This window comes from Trichosurus vulpecula, chromosome 6 (assembly GCF_011100635.1).
Source record: "Trichosurus vulpecula isolate mTriVul1 chromosome 6, mTriVul1.pri, whole genome shotgun sequence".
NCBI lineage: Eukaryota > Metazoa > Chordata > Mammalia > Diprotodontia > Phalangeridae > Trichosurus > Trichosurus vulpecula.
Genome location: NC_050578.1, coordinates 93,204,612 through 93,225,182, shown reverse-complemented (window position 1 = coordinate 93,225,182; position 20,571 = coordinate 93,204,612). Strand labels below are relative to the sequence as shown.

Here is a 20,571-nt window from a genome sequence, read left to right as displayed (position 1 = left end):
CTTTTATTTATACTTGACTGGAATACATTTTTATTGGAAAAAATGTAGGTTTAACTACATTTAAAGCTAAGCAAATTAAAACCAACTTGCCCTTTTAAAAAAAAATCATTTCAACCTCTATCATAGAACACTGACCTCAGAATCAAGGGGTCTGAAGCAAATTCTGGCTTGTAGACTTCCTTGCTTTCAGCCAAATGACTTTCAGAGCCTTTCCTCATCTATAAAATGTAGGTTATACTAAACTTATTATTTTACAATGGTGTTGTACTGTGGTCCCACAGATTTAGAGCAAAAAGAGATCTTTGAAGCCTTCAGGATGACAGGTTGTAAAGTTTCTCGCTTTACAGATGAAGAAATTGGGGCCCAAAAAGATTAAATGATCTGCCCAAGGTCATAGGGGTTGTCAGATTCCTGATCCACAAATGCTTAAATAGCATCAATTTTATAAATGTGGAAGCTAACAGCCTGCAAAATGTGTGGGGTTTTTTTAATCCAGTAAATAACAATCTAAACTGGAGCTTTCGTAGATTCTAAATAATTCTATTCAAATTATACATTTCACTTTTAAAGCTAGAAGGGATTTAACAGTTCACCTAACTATGGTACCCTGCTTTCCCTCCTGCAGTTTTAAGTTAAGCCTAACCAAAAGAGGTTAGGTAATTTGCCCTGTTAGAATCCTTCAAATTAAAAGTAAAGTAAAATGTCTTTTAAATAAGAGAATCAAGTAGAAAAAAATACCCAAAAGTAGGACTGATACTAGTATTGAGGTTGACCTTGTGTCTCAAGGTTGGTGATGAATTTATTGGAGAAACAATCTAAGTTCTAGGAGTGGGAAACCTAAGATCATGTCACATCTTTCTGCTTTGAAATATCTTAATTTTCATAAGTAAATCCAAAATTTTTCAAGACACTTCAACTCCGGTACGTAATTCAATACTGCCAACCCTTACATTTTGGATGTTGATGCAAGGAAGTACTGTAAAACTTTTGTATTTTTAATTTGTTGAAAAATTCAAAGTCCTTACAAAAAGAGGCTTAAAAGGCAAGGAAGGTGAATGCTGTGCACCTATTTAATAGGTGGTTTTAAGCAATTACATGCAAAATAGCGAGTATTTCACATGAACAATCATGCTGGGCCAGGATACAAATGGCAGTAATGGTAGCTAGCAGAAGTTGTAAAAGCAAACTTGTTCTTGCTTGGGGAAAATTTTGTGTAAGGTATAGTTGGGAATTTATGCTTCCATGGTTTTTTCTCTTAGGTTTTGGGGTTTAATAATGAGTCAGGAAAGAGCTGGTAATGGACTGTCTGGTCCTTTTAAAGTGGATAACTGGCATCCAGGATTCAGAAGAAAGTTGTGGGCTAGAAAAGCAGCTTCTTCTTGTTTTTTAAACCACCTTTAGGGGCTTTTTTTAAATACATAGAAACTAGGGAGACAATTTAGGTGGCATTATTTTTTCTGTTATCCTAGAGGAAAAATTTGCTTTCCTGTATGCCTGAATACGAGAACAAATATTGTAACCACATATTGATGAGGCCTCTGTCATTTCAAAGTAAAAATTTTATTCAGCCTGGGATTAATAAGAAGTAATTTAAATTAAAGTAATAGTGGGTGATTCAAAGAACAGAGACATAGTGATTATAAGTAGACCATGGCATATTTGCCAGCATTGACTTATATGCAAGAGATGACATAAAGAATTGTCTAGAAAATGAATTTTTTGGAAGAGGGGACACCTGTGAAAGGGATCACAAAGGATGACCCCAAGAGTTGCACTAGTAGTATAAAAATGCCAAACGAGTTAAAATAAGGCTCCAGCTCATTGGTTATCAGGTCTGTGGAGGATTTTTAGAACCTTAAGAATCTCAGGATAAAAAGGCACGGCTGAATTGCAGTTCGCAGCAATGGTAGTAACAAAGCACTGAGATCATAGATCTTTTGAAGAATTAGAGTGTGACCTATCACCCAGAACTAAAGCCTTGGATTTACACAAACTAGGTTCAAACCTCAGGGGAAGAGGAAGGAAATATATTTCTTCATTTCTCACGAATCATTCTCTTTAGCTCATTTTCCTACCAAACATCAGAACTTGGCCCATTTTGTACCAACCCAGAAATCATTTGGGAGAGGTGGGGATAGGGGATAGTAGTAATCTCAGTACTGTTTTTGTCATCTTTCCTCTGACTCATTGCCCTGTCCCAGAGGATGTCCACGAAGGCAAGAAAAGTCAGGTTTCTCCCAAACTGTTACTTAGACCTTCTCCAAGAAGGTATTTTTGATATCACAACAAAGTTCTCACTCTTCCTTTAGTCTTATTAAACTTTCCCAGGATCTTCCTAGTCACACCTTGTATAGAAATATAAATAATCATAAACATTGGGTCCTTTACAATTGACAGAACACTTTCAACACAACAATCTATATAGTAGTATATACAGTGAAGCATTAGGATAAGTCTGGCTTTGACATCAACCTGTGCCAAATATGCCATTTCCATGTAAATATGCACATGGACATCATAAGATCATGATTTTAGAGGAAGAAGGGACCCCAGAGGCCAGTTCAACCCCCCTCATTTTGCAGTAAAGAAATTACAGCCCATTAAGTGATTTGCCTGATATCATTCAGGTAATGAGTGAAGGAATCAAGTTAGGAACTGAGATACTTTGCCTCTAAATCCAGTGTTCTATCTATTGTAGAAAAAGATGTTTTTTGTAGGGTAAAAAAGTGACTAATTCAACTTGAAGCGTACATTTGTAAGGTTTAATAATGAAGGCACTGCTAGTACCACTTGACAGGTATCAGAATTGTAAGTGTAGAATCTAATGAAAAAGTAACCAGGTTCTAGGGAACATGCCTTATAACGTCAACCTTGTCCTTGTAACAGCAGACGTGACAAAGAACCAGAGGCCTTAAGATCGTTTATCCAGACTAACATCAGGGTAAAAAGTGGCAGGACTAGTACTTGGAATTTCTTTCTCTTCATTACCATAACATTATGGAGTTGAAAGAGACCTCACAAATGCAGTCTCATTTCTCCCCTAGTGCATAAAGAACTTTTTCCAACGCCCAGAACTGCACGACAATGGAATAGGCTTCTTTGGGATGTAGTATGCTTCCTTTCCCAAGGGTATTCAATAGGAGGCTGGAGGGAGGATAGCGATGAGAAGGGAAGAATCAAAGGTAATCCCAAAGAGTACACAGGAATACCACAGACAAAAAAAAAAAAAACAAAAAACACGGGATTGGGGGAAAGGTAATAGCTTCGTTTTGGGTCATGTTATGTTTGAGATACCAATGGAACGTACAGGTGAAGATGATCTATAGTCAGAGATGTAGTTCTGAAACTCAGAAAAGTCCAGAATGGGGATAAAGATTTGGAAGTCGTATGCATAAAGATAGAGTTTATAGCAGTAGGAATGAATGAGATTATGAAGGAGATAGATGATGACTATTACAATTATAACTGATTACTACTAGAACTACAACTACCAATAATAATAAAACCCAAAATTTATGTTGTGATTTAAGGTTTGCAAAGCACTTTACATTCTCTCGTTTGAACTCCAAAACAACTCTAAGGTTATTGAGGTTGATAGGTTAAGTGACTTGGCGTAGGGTAACACAGAACTAAGTGCTTAAGGCTGGAAAACTTAGGTCTTCCCAAGGCCAAGTCTAGTGCCACCTAGCTGTATAGAACCAAGGACTAACCCTTGAGGAACACAATAGATCAGTAGAGCAGTAATTAGCGAAACAGACAAAAAAAGGAGTCATTAGGGAGATAGGAGAACAAAGAATTCCATATCACCAAAGGTAAGGAAGGAGAAAGTATGCAGTAGGAAGAGGTGGTTAGTAGCATGCAAAGCTACATAGAGGTTATGGAAGATTATGGAAGAGGTTATAGAGATTGGAAAAATCTTGTCATATGTCAACAATTTTTGTAGTGTGTGAAACAACTAGAAAATAAAATAAATCTGGGAAAGAAAATCATCTATCCACTTACGTAGGCTGGATACCAGGTACCAGGATGTCTGCAGCATTGTGAAATTCAAAAAGTAGTAATGAGCAAGAAGCTGTGCTCTATTAGGCAGTTACAATGCTGAGTGCCAGGAAGTTGGCACTGTGATTCAGCCTGATTCCCTAATGCCTCAGTCTTTTTGTTATTTTTGTTTAAACTATTTACCTTCCCTACACATACTAGTAGTATGGGCTGGATCCACCAAACCACTTCAAGACAGGTAGGATGGATGGATGGATAGAGTGCTAGGCACTATGCTAAACTCTGCCTTCAAGGAGCTTACATTCTAATGGAGGAAGACAATACAAAATAGCATAGGGAAAGGGGGAGGGTAAAATTAGAAATGGTACTGGCCTAGGGACATGGAAAAGAGACTGAAAGAAGTGGTAAGGGCTGGATCCTCATGAGATAAGGCTTGCCTATCAGAGTATCAAGAGAACCAACAATGGAGGCCTAGTTTCTGGTGGCGTTGAGATAATTGGAATATGAGGCCATAGTGGGGAGACTTCAGGAAGTGGCTGGTGGTCTGATCCCTGACTAGATAAGGTTAAAGGCTCATCTACTAGAACCATTAGTTGTCCCCATCAGGCAACGGGCTCGTACAGAGAGGATGACTACTGAAGCAGTTCCTAAAAGAAACAAGAGGAAATAGGAGAAAGGGTACAAAATAGAGGGATTGATTAGCCTTAGTTCTGGCATTAGCTTGTCTACAATCCAAAGAAACGTGTACCTGAAAGTTTGGCATGTGGAAGAGGTGACCTGTGCTGAGCTTCAGAAGGCAGAACTAGTAGTACTAGTTGGAAGTAGCAAAGATTCAGATTTAGCCTTGATAGAAATATTCCTACCACAGGCACCTATCTCATGGAAGAGATCCATCATTGAATACAAATCAAAAAGAGATGCCCTATAGAGAGAAGTCCTTCCAGTGCTGGTGTTTGTGAATGCCTGTGCAAATTGTATCAAGCCCTGGGACATAAGCTCCAAAGTGAACTCCGTAAATCTCTCAAAGGAGTTTAACCTCTACCTATCCACAAAAGACAAGCTGAGTATATTAAAAAATGCCAAACTCTGATATGAAGTCAGGTAAACAACCTGTAAAGTTCAGCCATGAATATGCCTATCTGGGCCAAACCCTGCAATGAAAAATGACTTGAACCCATAATTCAAAAAAAGAAGGTGAATGGGCTGGATTGTATTTGGGAAACTACAGTTATTTTAATAAACTCAACCTTCTCCCTGAAACAGAGGTTCATCTTGTCAACACCAATATTCTTTTGGTGGTTATACACATCTATGAGTTAATAGAACATTACAGACTCTAAGGACCTTCTAACAGAGCAATGGAGGAAAGGTGCATTATGAGTATAAACAGGTTGCAAGACATTACAAATTAGGAATTATGAATGAAATGTAGTATATGACTAGAAGTATATATACATATATATATATACATACATGTATATATATATATACACATATATATATATATATATGAAGTATATGACCAGAAAAAAAGATGGTCCAGTCGTGTAGCAAGATTGGGGGACTGATAGTCCATAGCAAGCTCTGCTGGCATACTATACACAATGTCAAGAGAATTTGAAGAGGTCCTCCAGGACATCAGGTGGAGTTCTTCAGCAAACTTACATAAGTCATAGTTCAGAGATGCACAAGATGGGCAAGCATAGATGGATTTTGATCTGTATCATTGGGCAGAATACCTGTATCAGTGAGATCACTGACCCATTCGGCATACCAAAATATAAGGAAAATTTTCTAGTGATTAAAATTTTACCAAAGTGTTTAGGGATACCTCAGGAGGGTAGTGGCTTTCACCTCAGCAGAAATTTTCAAGCAAAGATTGGATGACCACTTAAGATTAAAAGGATTCTTTTTGACATATGGGTAGAATCAGTTGACCATGGTGTCCCTACATGGGAATTCTTTGATTCTGTGAAGTTATAGACCATAACTTTGTAATAGAATGCCCAGCCATCCTCTTCTGAATTAACTCTAGCTTAACATCCTTCTTAAAATGTGGCAACAAGAAATGGAATTCTCTGTATATAACCACTATTAGTATAGGATGCAATGGGACTATTACTTCTAGTAGCTGGATACTATTTCTAATATGCAGCCTGGTGTTGAGTTAGCCTTTTTACCAGCTTTATCAATTAAGTAATCACTAAGTGCTTGCTTGTACTAAGCGCTAGGGATACAAAAGCAAAATAATACTTGCCATCAAGAAGCTTACCTTTAATGGAAGACATAAATATCAATATACAATAGCATGCAAGATACACAGAATAAATAGATGGAAAGCACCTTCATAGAGAAGGCACTAGCAGCTGAGGGTCTAGGAAAGGCCCTTGTAGAAGGTTGCATTTGAGCTGAATCTTGAAAGAAGCCAGGGACTGAATTTAAGAGGCAATGAGGAGGGAAAATATTCCAGGCCAGGACAAAGGCAGGGAAGATTGTAAATAGAGCACTGTGTTTGAGGAATTGTAGGTAGGCCAGTATGACTGAACTGCAAAGTGCATGGGAAGGAGTCATGTGTAAAAGGACTGGAGATATAGGAAAGAGTCAAATTGTAAAAAGCCTCAAGTGCCAAATAATTTATATTCAATCCCAAAAGTAATATAGAGGCAGCCCATTTTATAAAGTTAGGGGGATGGGGTTGACAGGGTCAGACCTCAACTTTAGGAATATCATTTTGGAATCTTTGTAGAAGATGGATTACCATAGAGAGAAAACCAAGACAAGAAAAATCCATTAGAAGGTTGTTCCAATAGTCCAGGTGAAAGGTGATTAGTTCCTGAATTAGGCTAGTGGCTGTTTTAAGTGATTAGGAGCTGATTCTGTTCTGTAGAAAATAACAGCAAGATGAGACCTGGGTTCAAGGTAAATTTAAGTGTGGATTTATTGGCCAAGCGCACGACTACCTGGAGTACATACTCAAAGTACACTCAAATCAGGCAGTCCCAAACTGAGGGACTACAATGCTTATAAAGGCAAAAACCACAATTACACAATTAGGAAGGGTCGCTAGCAGAAGCAATGATGTACAGAAGCAAAGATCAGCCATTGGTTGGATCCATAGCTCAGAGCTAATTTGGGAATATGGCGCAAGCATACAGGGGTGTGACCATCTTGTGACAGGGGATCCCTCCTAGGTCGTGATCAGTTTCCTATAACTGGGTGAAGGGTACAGGGTGGAGTTTCCCCAAAAGTAACCCCTACTTGATCAGCTATGGTCTGAGTGGAGGGACCTAGCTTGGTTAGCAGAATAGTTGCACCATAACCCAGGGTGTGGGGACCCTATTTGGTAACAGGGGGTTTTCTCTGTAAGATAAACTTATACTCTACCCTGCAACTGCTCCTTGCACATAATGCTGATGTAGAGAGAATATACAGAATGTTGATTCAGAAGAAAGGGGGGGGGATCAGGGGACTAGCCTTGGGCAATCTACCCAGAACTATGCCTTAAGCTGTTTCAAGCCATTTCAGGGTATAGGACAGAGACAAAGACAAGAATATAAAGGGGGTTAATGGTGAGCTCAAAGGGGATTAATGGTGGGCTTCAATTTGGGTGTTAACAATTCTTTCCTTTCCCTGGTTTATTTTCTAATCATTCCAAAGACTGCTAAAAAAAATTGTTCTTATAGCTTTCTTAACATTTATTTAAGTAAACCAATCCCCTCATCCAGTAGATGAAAACAGCTTGGAACAGGGGGGAAAGCATTGAAAAGGGGTCTTAGCAACTCGGTTCAATCATTTACATTCAAAGTCAGATGAACAATGTCAAAACTCCATCTTAACTAAGTAGATGAGATTGTATAGACAATTTTTTAGAGGACAACCAAAATGTAGAGAAAATCCTTTTGGTTTAGTGATTAGTAACTTCCCAGTAATACCCAGAGAAGATAGCTTCCTTTCTTCTAATGCTGGGGTCCTAACAAAAACAAAACAAGAAACAAAAAAATGCATAGTAAAAACAACATGACATTGTCTTTATTAAATAGAGCCCAAAGACTTCTGAATCAGGAATGATCTCACTGAGTTGCATGTTCTCACAAAAGTTGCATTTCAGCATATTTTACAAAGCAAAGAATGTTTTAACCAAGGAATACTTAATACTTCACCAACAGATTGCATGGGTTTTAGATCCTCTAGTTTTAGATCTCCTAGCATCAGAAACAATTCCAGCGAAGGTACAAACCAAAAAAAAGTAAAAATATATACATTCGAACAAAGCATTTCTGAGTGAGAAAGATCTGTAAAATTCTCTTACAAATTTTGTTTGGATAGTAGACTCATTCTTTTGTGCTACGGGGCATTTGACTGCTTTTCCTGCCAGAGTCCTTGGGGTAACCCTAAGAATTTATAGTACTCTAGTATTATCATTCACAAGTCCCTCAACTGATGTGCTCTCAACCAGTTAACATGCTCCCCCCAATATTAACCAGCTAGTTGATACAAAATACCTCTTACAAGGGATATTTACTTAGAAAGTACAATGGACAGAAGTTAGAAGAAAAAATTCTCTCCAAAAAGAGGGGCCCAAATCAAAAAGTACTGAAACACGCATATAGGGAATAAGTGGAACCAAGATTACATTGAGACTCCAGGTCCTAGAGGGCCCTTTTGTCCCTTGGAGGATTCTCCACCAAGTTCTCTTTTGGGTACTGCCTAACCAACGGAAGAATTGCTCCATCAATCAACTGTGCTAGCTCCTTGTGAGAGTGTCTTGGTCCCCTGGTTCATTCACTGCTGGGTTGAGTGAAGCCAGTCTTCCCTAGTATGTGGTTCTGCCTATGAGACTCAACTACCATTACCAACTCCAGTGGATTCTGCTTGCTTCCTTCCTTGATGAAGTCTCTGATGGCTCTCCTGACCTTTTAGACTCCCAAGGTCATAGCCTAGTCCATTCTGTCTTTTGATAGTTATTCACCTACAACCAGGGAAGAATAAATAAAGAATGAGGAACTATGTACTCAGGAACAGACACATGGCAACTCAGCAGGGAGATTAGGCAGCCAAAGATACTGCTCTTCTCCCCACTTAGAAATTCACTGGAAGCACTTGAAAGCCACTGAGCAAGAGAAGCTCAAAAATGGCTGCAACGGTGGGGGCAGGCGGTAATGTATCAAATGTATCAAACAGGCAAGGAATACTCTGTACTCATTGGCCATAACACATTTTTAACTTCTCATAATGTTTTCTTGCAACTCTTGCAAAGTCAAACACCCTCAGCTATCTATCACCAGGGGAATACATTTCAAATCATTCAAGCTGAGCTCTAATTGGTACTCCTAGAGAATCCAGCAATTTATGGGCTCAGTTTACATCTAAGATAACTGGCACTAGTTCATTTGATTAGAAGTCAGTCTTTCCTACAGCATTTGGTCCCAGAAGATAGAGTCCTTTCACTGATATCCACTGGAGAATAGATAACTCAAGGAATTGGATGAGATTTCCATTGGTTCTGGTGATGAGAGGTGTTAGCAATTCTTTTAAAGCTGCCTCAGTGGAGGGAGAGGGCACTTTTAGTTTCTGTTCCCTCATCTTCTCCCACTCCTGCTGGAGGCTGGACATCCCTAGTCACCTGATTTACTGCTACAGTACAACTCTAGCCACCATGGTTGGGGACAGTGACAAGAGGGGCTTGGGCCTCAACTTTAGGCTACCCAGGAGGCTATTGCAGTAGCCACATAAGTTTGTTGGTCCTTCTTACCTGGTATATGGTTAAGGAGATTCTGAGACTTATTGTGGTGAAATAAATTAAAAGAATATAAAAGTTTGTACTGTACCTTAAGGACCCGGGGCAGCCAGTGTTGCATTAATTTATTTAAATAGATATGAATTGGAATACCTTATTTAGCATCTCCAAGGAACATTACAGTTTCCTCCTTTGTGAGGAGCTATAACTGGATGGTTCTTTAAAAGAGATACTGGGATTAGAATTGTATTTATCTGTTATACATTAGATATTTGTAGTCTAGAGGTAAATGCTCTTTTAGGGTGATTAATTGTGGCAGAATGATTGATTGGGGTACAGTGTCTGAAAAGAGGGAACTGAGGCAAACACAGTTCAAGTGCAAAACCTGGAAGCATTTACTGGGTGAGTACAGCACCTTTGCACATGGGGAACAATAGAACAGTCTGCTATTCCAAAGTTTGAGGGAGGAGGCAGGGCAGTTAGGAAATAGTTTATGTGGTTTTACAACAAAAAGAGGCAGGAGAATAGAAGGAATACAGATTACCCGGAACCAGGATGTTTGTGCAAGCTCTGTCCATTTGGGGCCTGTATGAATCCATTCGAGCTGGCCCTATGGTTGCTGGCACTGCGGAGTTGTTCCTGGTTCACCCAGGGGACAGAGCAAAAGATCACTGGCATGTCAAACTCGAGAAGCACACATTCTGCCTCCTGATTGGCTGATTTTGATTCCCAGGTTATTTCAGCCTCTCTTGGATAATAAGGGAGTTCAAGCAAATGAAAGTGATTAGTAAACTCATTATTCATTCCACTTCTACAAGGGTTCAGGATAAAAGCCATTTTCTTCTCTCTGTACATGGGAAGTAACCTGTTGCTGAGATCCTGATCCTTAATATCCCCAAGAAGGCAGCAAGGAGATCAGCCTAGACCTTCCCCCCAGAAGGGCACAAAGCCAGCTCTAACATCAAGTCTGAAGTCAGGAAGTAGCTGAAAGAATGAAGAAAGAATTCCACCACAAAAAGCTGTTATAGTGGCAGGGAAACTCAAATCACAAACCCAGAAGAGGAGAAAGACTTTAAAACATATATAGGCAAAGCAAAAAACAACAACCACCTCACAAACCCACAGCTCAGGTACAAATTCAATTAGAATTCATAGAACAGCTCTCTGTCACCAGGGGAATACATTTCAAATCACTCAAGCTGAGCTTTTTTTTTCTAAGTTAAATATATATATATATATATATATATATAGATATATATATGCATATATATACATACATATACATATATGTGAATGAAATAAGAGCACTAAAGGGAAAAAATGGCAAATTGGAGCTAAGGAAGAAATAATTGGAAAAGGAATTAACAGCTTGGCACAAGAGATAGAAAAAAAAAAACCTTCCTCTAGCAACAAACTCCCTGAAAATTAGAACAGACCAAATAGAAGCCAATAACTCTTATGAGACAAGAAGCATTAAAACAAAAGATTGAAAAAAATAGAAGAAAATGTAAAATATATAATAGCAAAAACAACTGACCTGGAAAACAATAAGGAGAAAAAAATTAACAGTACCTGAAAGCCATGAACAACAACAACAACAAAGAATATAGACATCATATTTCAAGAAATCTTAAAAAGTACCCAGATCTCTTAGAACCATAGGGCAAAGTGGAAACAAAGAATCCATTGGTCACCTCCTGAAAGAAACCCCAAAATGACAGCTCCCAAGAACATTATTGCCAAAATCCAGAGCTTCCAGGTCAAAGGAAAATTACTGCAAAAAGGGTGAAAGAAATCAAGTACTGAGAAGCTGGGGGAAAATGGATCTTTAATGAAATAGAGAACTTCTAAGTATTTCTGATGAAAAGACTATAGCTGTGTAGAAACCTTGAAATTCAAACATAAGAATCAAGAGAAATCTAAAAAAGGTAAACAATAGTAAAAAGAGATAATAGACATCTCAAAAAGAGGCAAAAAACATTCTCTGCCCTCAAGGGACTTCAATTTAATTAATGGGGGAGACACAAATATATACAAACAAGCTATATACAGGATAAGTAGGAAATAAATAACAGAGGGAAGGCACTAGAACTAAGAAGAGTTGGGAAAGGCTTCCTGTAAAAGATGAGATTTTAATTGGGACTTAAAGGAAGCCATAGAAGTCAGTAGGCAGAGTCGAGGAGGGAAAGTATTTCAGGCATGGAGAACAGCCAGATAAGATGCGCAGAGCCAAGAGTATACTTGCATTCTATATTGGGAGATGATACATGTGTCCCTTCTGAACCCTACCATCATCACTGATGACAGCAGGGAATCTAATTAGAAGGCCTGGGAGTGGCTTTAATGATGTCTTGATGGTTTTAAAAGAAGAATAGAACAGGAAGGGAAGAGATGAAAACCTTTGGGGATGGAGAGAGAAAGGTTTATCTTACATTATCAAAGAGCTCAAGTAGAAATTGTGTGTGTGTGTGTGTGAGAGAGAGAGAGAGAGAGAGAGAGAGAGAGAGAGAGAGAGAGAGAGAGAGAGAAAGGGGAGCAGCTGAAATCTGAACCTCTCTCTCTGAACTGGTCAAAGGAGGGAAGAATACACAGACACAGAAACACATATAGTTGGGTACAGAAATATATTTCAATAAGGATAAGAAGAAAAGGAGAGAAAGGAGAAAAGGGAAGTTAGAGAGTGAGTTAAAGGAGGAATTAGCCCTAAGCATAACAAATTCTAAATAAGGATGAACCAAAGTAGTTATAGCTCTTTTTGCAGTGGCAAAGAATGGGAATCTGAGGAGTTTTGATTATGAAATGGCTAAACAAATTATGATAGGTAAATAAGATAGAATTCTATTGTACTGTAAGAAATTATGAAAGAGACAGTTTCAGAGAAACCTGGGAAGATTTGTATGAACTTATAAATGAAGCAAACAAAATCAGGAAAACAATTTACAATTATGATGGCAATATTGTAAGAGAAGAAACAACTGCCCTCTCAGATCCCAGTGTCTTCAGGTATTACAAATGGAGTTAAATAAGGCAGAGGGATACATAGTAGTATTATTGATTAAAAGAAAGAAAAAGAAATACATTCGAGAACAAGGGGAAAACATACTATTTTATATAATCCAAGTGGTCAAGAAAAAGACAATACAAATAAGGAGGAGGGGGACAGGAACCAGGCATCTTTTGAACCTCACTTGCATCTAAACCAGTTAAATGAGGGTAGAACACACAGTTTTGTTTAGAAATGCATGCAACACTACAGGAAAACAGGGCATAACTGGAAAGAGGGAGAGCTTAGTCATGAAACAAACTACAGCCTAGAAGGGTTGACAGTGAAAAGGGGTCTAAAAGGAAAGAAAGAAGATTAGAACCTGCCTTTGGCATATGGGCAAGAGGAAGAGAAGAGGGACAGGACAACAGATACAAATAAGTCATGCATAGATGACTTATTTGACTCATGCATAGTATTGAGGAAACTCTTCTCAAATCTCTCTTTTTCTTTGTAATGGGGAGGAGAATGGGGCAAAAGAGAAAAGGTATAAATATAGGATGGAGGGAAATACATAATAATCATACCTGCAAATACAAAAGGGATGCTCATCCATAAAATGGAAGAGAAAAGCAGAACTGATTAGAAAGGAGAATTCAACAATATATATTTTTAATAAGAAACATACTTAAAGCATAAGATTCACACAGGGCTCAAATATTGGATCAGAGCAAAATCTGTTATGCTTCAGATGAGCTCAATAAAGCTGGTAATAGCAACAGCAAAAATGAACTTGATTAAAAGAGATAAAAGGGAAACTAGATAATGATAAACAATGTATCAATATCAATACTTAACATGCTGGCATATCTTGTAAAATTCCCAAAAGTTAATTGTTTTACAAGAAGAAATAGTATAACCACAATAGTTGGGGATTTCAAGACACCCCATTCAGACAAATACAGATCTGATAACCAAAAATGGCTAAGACAATACATGGAACTTTTAGAAAAGATCTCTGGTGATTACTAAATAGGAATGGAAAAGGTATATATATTTGTCAACACTGTACGACACCATTATAAAAACTGACCATGAATTGGGGCATTAAAATCTCACATATTCAAAAAAGTAGAAATATTAAATAAATTAACAAAAATTGCATTCAGCAAAGAGCCATTAAAAAGAATTAAAAGTTAAGATATAAGTAATGTAGTCCTTTAAAAAATTGTGGGTCAGAGAAACAACAGAGATTTTCATCAAAGAAAATGACAACACTGAGACAGCACACCAAAACTTTTTGGATGTAGCCAAAACAGTCCTTATGACAAAATATATATCTCTAAACACTTTCACCAATCAAAGAAAGAAAAAAAAAGGGATTAATGAATTGGGCATGTGTAATGGTAATCAGGGTGGGACTTTTTTTGTTTTCTCTCTTAGAGTGCTAAGGTAATCAAGTACCTTTGATGAGTCTTGCCTTTCAAATGTAATGGCAAGCAAAGTGGACTTTTTCTTGTCTTTTGTTTTTTTTTTTTAATTGAATCAAGAGTCTTTATCCTGCTTAAGAAACAAGAAAGCCTAGTTCTCATAGGTTTGAGTCTCATGGTTGTGACACCCTTTGATCCTGAAGAAGCATATATATAAACTCAGAGGTTAGCAGTTTTTGCCTTTGGGGGCACACACTCATTGAAAGAGTGTTGGTGATGACCCTGGGTAAGCCATTGAAGCAGTGCCGCCACCAGCTTTGAAAACCCAGATGATGGTGCTTCTCTGGTAACTATGAGAGATTGGTAAAAGTTAGGTTTCCACAGAAGAGTTAATTGAATTCCATAAAATAATTAATTGTCAGCTTGAACAAAGAAGGAGTAAAAATTAACCAGGATGAGTCCCCAGCAGAAACCACAGATTCAGCATGTTAAGAGAACTGGTCTAAACTGACCAGATAATGGTCAGAGTTGAAGAAAAAATTGGGTCAAATGGCTACCACGCACACTTAATTGGCTAATTGAATATTATCTTACACACCCACAGGGAGAAGTTTTCTGCCATTTTTGAACATGGGACATATGTTGAGGAGGGGGGAACATGCCAAGGAGTTGCATGTTGGGGGCGTATAGGGAAGATTGTGACCTAGAAGGGAGCAGACCAATCCTTTCTCTGAAGGGAGGTACTGAGCTGATGGCGCATCAATCTTTGTCAGTCTAACAAAATAAAGTTGGTCTCACTCCTGTACCCTCCACTCCCCCTTCCTATTGAAGGGTGGAGTCTGCTCCTGGCCAGGAATGTTTACCAATTTCTTTGAATTCCTCAAGAATAAGAAATTGCCCTTGATATCGGAATTTCAGTGTCAAGTGTATTTCTAACAGTAACTATGTATTGTGATTTGGTTAGACAGAAATGTTGACATGTTTATATTGTATCTGTAATTTCTTTTTGTATTTGCTCTGAAGTTCAGGGTGCTGGCTTTTCCCCCTGAACTAAGTGGACAGTATATGTATGTTTAATTAAAGTAAGATTGTCAACCCCTTAGAGTTGCTTTCCTTAGAAAAGCAGATCAAAGAACTTGTGCTGGCAGCCCTTCTGTGTGCTGGTGTTGTTGGTCTTACACAGCCACAGTAGCGGCAAGCAGCATTGTTATTACAGCATGCAACTAAAAAACTAGAAAAACTAATGATCTAAAAATTCCAATTAGACTAAAGTTTGCATATTGCTTTACATATATTATTATCCCCACTTCACAGATGGAAGAAATTGGAGATGACAGTTGTTGAGTGGAACTATGTGTGATCACATAGCTAGTAGGTGTTAGAGGTGGGATCTTAACCCAGATCTTCCTGACTATCCCACAGTCTAACCACAATGCAACTCTGCTACTCCAGGAAGTAATGACAAACTCTCAATCTTATGTGTTGGCCAGTAACCTAAATTTATCTTTATGGCATGGTTAACATCTAACACTATAAAGTGAATTCAATAAAATGCAAATTCAAACACTGTACAAATATTTAATACTGTTCATTATTAAAATATATTAAACCAATATATAATGGATATGGATATTTCCCATTATTTCTGATGATTTCTCATTTTTCATACTTCTGTATCTTTCCTCTATATAAGGTTGTAACCTCAAAAAATATAAGAGAATACAGTGTAGGAGAAAGATGAATGATCTTTTATTATTAGAAGTTATAGTACAACATATAAGAATAGCATAGGACAAGAAGTTATAGTAGTTTTTCTCCCTATTCCCCACCAGCTATACTATCTTTGGACTTCTTTGGAACTCTTCAACATGACTTCCTTCCCAAGGAAACGCCTCACGGGGAAATCTCATTATACTATAAGATTGAATCTTGTTGATATTCACATCTCATCCATCCCCTCTGCCCCTCTGATCAGACTCTTGGACTATAGGGCAGGGCCAAGGGCTCCAGGACCTCTATTTAAAGAGGGAGCTTTTCAGCTTCCTTTTGGATGTTGTTTTATAATCTAATAGATTGTAAGCTCCTTGAGGGCATAGAATGTCTTTGTTTTTATTTGTGTTTGTATCCCTAGCACTTAGCACAATGTCTGGCATGTAGTAGGTCCTTAAGAAATGTTTATTGACTGAATGACTATAAAAATGGGAATGTACAGTTTGCTACTGTCCCAATATGAAGACTATCCCCTCAGTACTGAGTAATACATACATGAAAAGATAGATAGAAAAATAGATGAGTTATGAAATCTCAACCAAATTTATTTTTGTCAATAAAAAATGTTTTTTTAATCTTACAGAGACTTTGAAGGCAACCATATCCACAATTTAAGAAACATGACTTTCATTTCCTGCAGTACTTTAACTGTTTTGTAAGTATTGCAATCAAAATGAATTTTATTTGCTAAAAGAAGCTAATTGTCATGCACACAACAATTATTGATAGATGTTACCTCCCAGTTGAAACTTCTTTGAAACAGAGGATGAGTAAAAATGGTCAAGTTTAAGCTCTGTACAACCAAAGAAGCACAATATGCTAGAGTATCAAAATGAGACTATAACATCTTAGGGTACTGTGAAGTCTGATTTTCCTGTGTCTCTAGGGTATCTGTGACCTGAAAGACTTTCCTGTAGGATAAAGTTTATTTGTAATACATGTTAGCATCCATGTGGGCCTTCCATGGGTGGGCCTTGCTTCAGATTGAAAAGTTTTTTACCTACTTCTCTGTCCCGGAAAATACAGGACTTCTGTGACCCAATAGTGCTCCTTATACTGCTTCTACTCTAGTCTATATACTTCAACATATTCAGACCAGTTATACTCTGTCTGAGGGTTTCAGTCCCACTTTTGTTACCTAGTGACAATGAGACACATAAAATACTTGGTGGAGAAGGTGAAATTTAGCATGTAATCTCCTTTAATTTAGTCAAACAAAGCACATACCTATCAGATTTACCCTACTAGAAATCAGTCAGCTGACCTAAAAGATATTAAATTCTACATTTCTATTATGTCTTTGAATGTGTTCCTTATTTAATTCTTTTATATGTCAAAGATCACTTAAATATGTTTCCTCTAGGTATGTGCTTGAGTTTCTCAGTCCAGTGATACTAAGAGTATCTAGTACCTGATAATTGGGGAAAAGTACAAATTTATAGGCTAGTGATTACATTTTTGGCCTTGGAAACCTTCTGAAACTTTGCAAGGCTTCCTTTTACATATATTAGCTAGGTAGGAAGGGAAAGGAAAATTGCTAAGGTGCTCACTTTAATTCCAGTTCCCTTTGAGGGTCTAAAAGTGGGAGCGTACTGAATTGTTCCAACTTGGGGCAAGAACAGACTTCCTTAATCAACTACAGACTAGTAAGTCAAATCAAATTAAAAACCCTTTTACCATAAGCAAAACACTGTATAAGGCATATATGATGCCCCACAGATGAGGCTACTCCAAAAAATGCTAATGATTTTGTAATCTATTCTGTAGTTTCACAAGAGCGGTTTTCATTATTTACATTGCAAATCTCTTTCCCATGACATTAAAGAATTTACATCATTGCTGTCTTTTATTCCATTCATGAACTTTTGGACAACTCAGATTAAAATGAATTCAGTTGTTCTTCCTGTATCTCTAAGATATCTCACTCCAACAAAACATGAGATGATTCATAGACACAATATCTTTGCTTTTTCTGATAAATTGTTGCCACCCTTTTATCTCATGTGGTAGCAGTGGTGTCAAGAAGCTAAAGAATATTTTTTTCTTTATTCTTTCAGGGTAATGAGGAAAAATGAAATCAACCACTTAAGTGAAAATAGCTTTGCTCCCCTTCAGAAACTAGATGAACTGTAAGTCTGGGGCAGGATTGAGGGGTAGGGAGTGGGTGACTTTAAAAAAAATAGAAGTTATTTTAGATTTTTTTTTTCAGTTTTTACAGCATTTTAGGGACATGTATAATCCATGGTATCCATCTCTACCCACACTAAGCATAAAAATAAATACCATTTATTTCATAATTCATTTTGCTATGTATAATTAAAGCATTTATAGGAAAACGTTATAAAATATATTGGGGTATATGCGTCTTTTTGTCAAAGAAAAATTCACTTTAAACTATCCTCTCTGTTAAAATCTAATAATCCACATTTTTTACTTGGTGTGGGATTTCTATCTCCTGAGTTACTCCCATGCAGCGAAAAAAACCCATGATATAATCATAGGCCTGTGGCAAGATGGTTAGCTTTCTGGACTGTGAATTTAGTTATTTGGTGAGACCTTTATTCTGGAAAGAGATGACCTTAAACCAGTCCCTTAATTTTTCCTAACATCAGTTCTTTATCTGTAAAATGAAAGGATTGGATGGTCTCTGAGGTCCCATCTAGGGTAGATCTTGACCCAATGGTCCCATAAGACTACTCATCTTATTGGCAAACTTAGAAAGGAAAAAGCTTTTTTTTTTTGCCTTGGAGGATAATGGTGAGTGGTATGAAACTTCAATCCTATCCTGCTAAGAAGGATCTGAAACTTGCTTCATTCATTTATTTATTCAAGTGTAGCATATATATGTATGCATGCGCGCGCGCGCACACACACACACACACACACACACACACACATATTTACATACTCTAGGAGTACTTAGTCATCTCTCACTCACATTCATAAATCAGGTCCACAGAAGGGCAGCTATATTCCCCTTCAGTGTTCTAGGGTTATTCTTAAGGGGTTATGGGTATCTTTCCAAAACTGTTGGCCTGAGGTCCCATTCTGGTCCTTAGTATGTATTCTAGTCTATCCTCCCTTGTATCTATTGCCACTTACAGTTAACATCCCTCCTTTATTATTCAATGATTGACCCAGTGATTAGTATCCCAGTCTCAATTTGACAAATTAACCCTTATTAGCTTTCACAAAGGGATATTTACTGAAAACATAAAGGCAGACATGAAGTATAAAACATCTGCTTACTAGGGTGTACTCTTTCCTATACTACCATGGGAGCATGAGTCCAAACCTGAGGTTGTTGCTACGAAGCATTCACCCCACTAAGTTCACTTCAAAATGTGGCATAGCTGATAGATAAGTTGCTCCCTTGCTTCAGGACATGAAGTGTAGGCTACCAGCTTGATCCATGGCTGTGTTGAGTCAAGCAGGGCACTCCACAGGCCTGCCAGCAAACACTTGTATGGTTTCCAATTCCTGAATTTCTGGCAGCTCACCTTTCCAACCTTTCAAAGCTCAGAAGGACATATGATCTCCAATAATCCTTCACCTCAACACAAGCTAGAACAGATACAACAGAGACGGAAACAACATCTATATCATATTCTCAAAGCTTCCTGTCAACTGAATTAGAGGCAGATCAAGGTCTCTTTCCCACCCGGAGGGCCATAGCAGTTCATATTCTTCACTTGAACACAGCCTAGGAATCTATTACAATAGTCAAGACAAGAAAATATGATGATAACGATCTTAACTAGAAGGGTGGCCATATAAATACAGAAAAGGACAGGTATTTGAAAGATGTTGTGAGGGTTGAAGAGGTGGCAAATGATTGGATATGGAGAATGAAAGAGAGAAGGGTTGAAAATGACTTTGAGGGTACAAATCTGTATTACTGAGAAGGTGATTCTACTCTTACAAAAATAGGGAAGTTTGGATTTGGGATAGGTAGAGGTAGAAGGAAAATGATGTTAAATTTTGTACATCATGAGTTTGTTGATGGAACATCCAGGTGGAGAGGTTTAGAAGGCAAAGATAAGGGCTATCTATATAAATTTGAGAGTAAATCCATGGAAGCTAATGATCATCCTGTGTAAGTACATGATGGACCAGGCCCACCAAGAAAAGCAGCCCGTCGGGCAAATAATGTACCTTGGAGACCTGATAGAGGTCTGTCATTTCTAAGTAAGGTCTCCTGGATAGTATCAGTTTTTGATGACACCATCTGAAAACTTATCTGCCATGTTGCGAGCATTACACATCCACATTTGACCAGCAGATGCTTTAGAGATCCTGGAAGACCAGCTGAAGGTATGGATGGCCAAATATTTTTGGAGTGCCAACAAGGCTGGATAGATCTTTATCTTTAATCAAGAAGAAAATATCAAGCCCAAGAACATTGTGAAGAAGATGGACTTTGATAAAATATCCAGCATCATGGCCTCCTCCCACTAATCATTTTGTCCCACTATCCTTACCATAATTTTTCCCAACATATATACTGCTTCTTAAATAAAAGTTATTTATTTTCCTTTTAAAAAAAAGAGAAGAATGAAGGGAGATGAAGATGTCTATTATAAGCAGCAGCAAAGGAGCAAGTATGTAGAGAAAGACTGAATATGAAAATGGAGTGGTGGGGGAAGAAGGAG

General features: G+C 37.8%; 1 protein-coding gene and 1 pseudogene across 1 annotated transcript in view; both read left to right on the top strand.

Annotated features, from left to right (window-relative positions):
* Positions 1 to 20,571, top strand: part of RXFP1 (relaxin family peptide receptor 1) — a 132,682-nt gene that overhangs the window by 91,217 nt on the left and 20,894 nt on the right. The window contains exons 9-10 of the mRNA XM_036763586.1: positions 16,503 to 16,574; positions 17,977 to 18,048. Coding sequence (XP_036619481.1) covers positions 16,503 to 16,574; positions 17,977 to 18,048 — 144 coding nt within the window. The remainder of the gene's footprint in view (positions 1 to 16,502; positions 16,575 to 17,976; positions 18,049 to 20,571) is intronic.
* On the top strand, positions 20,024 to 20,377 carry LOC118853227 (annotated as a pseudogene).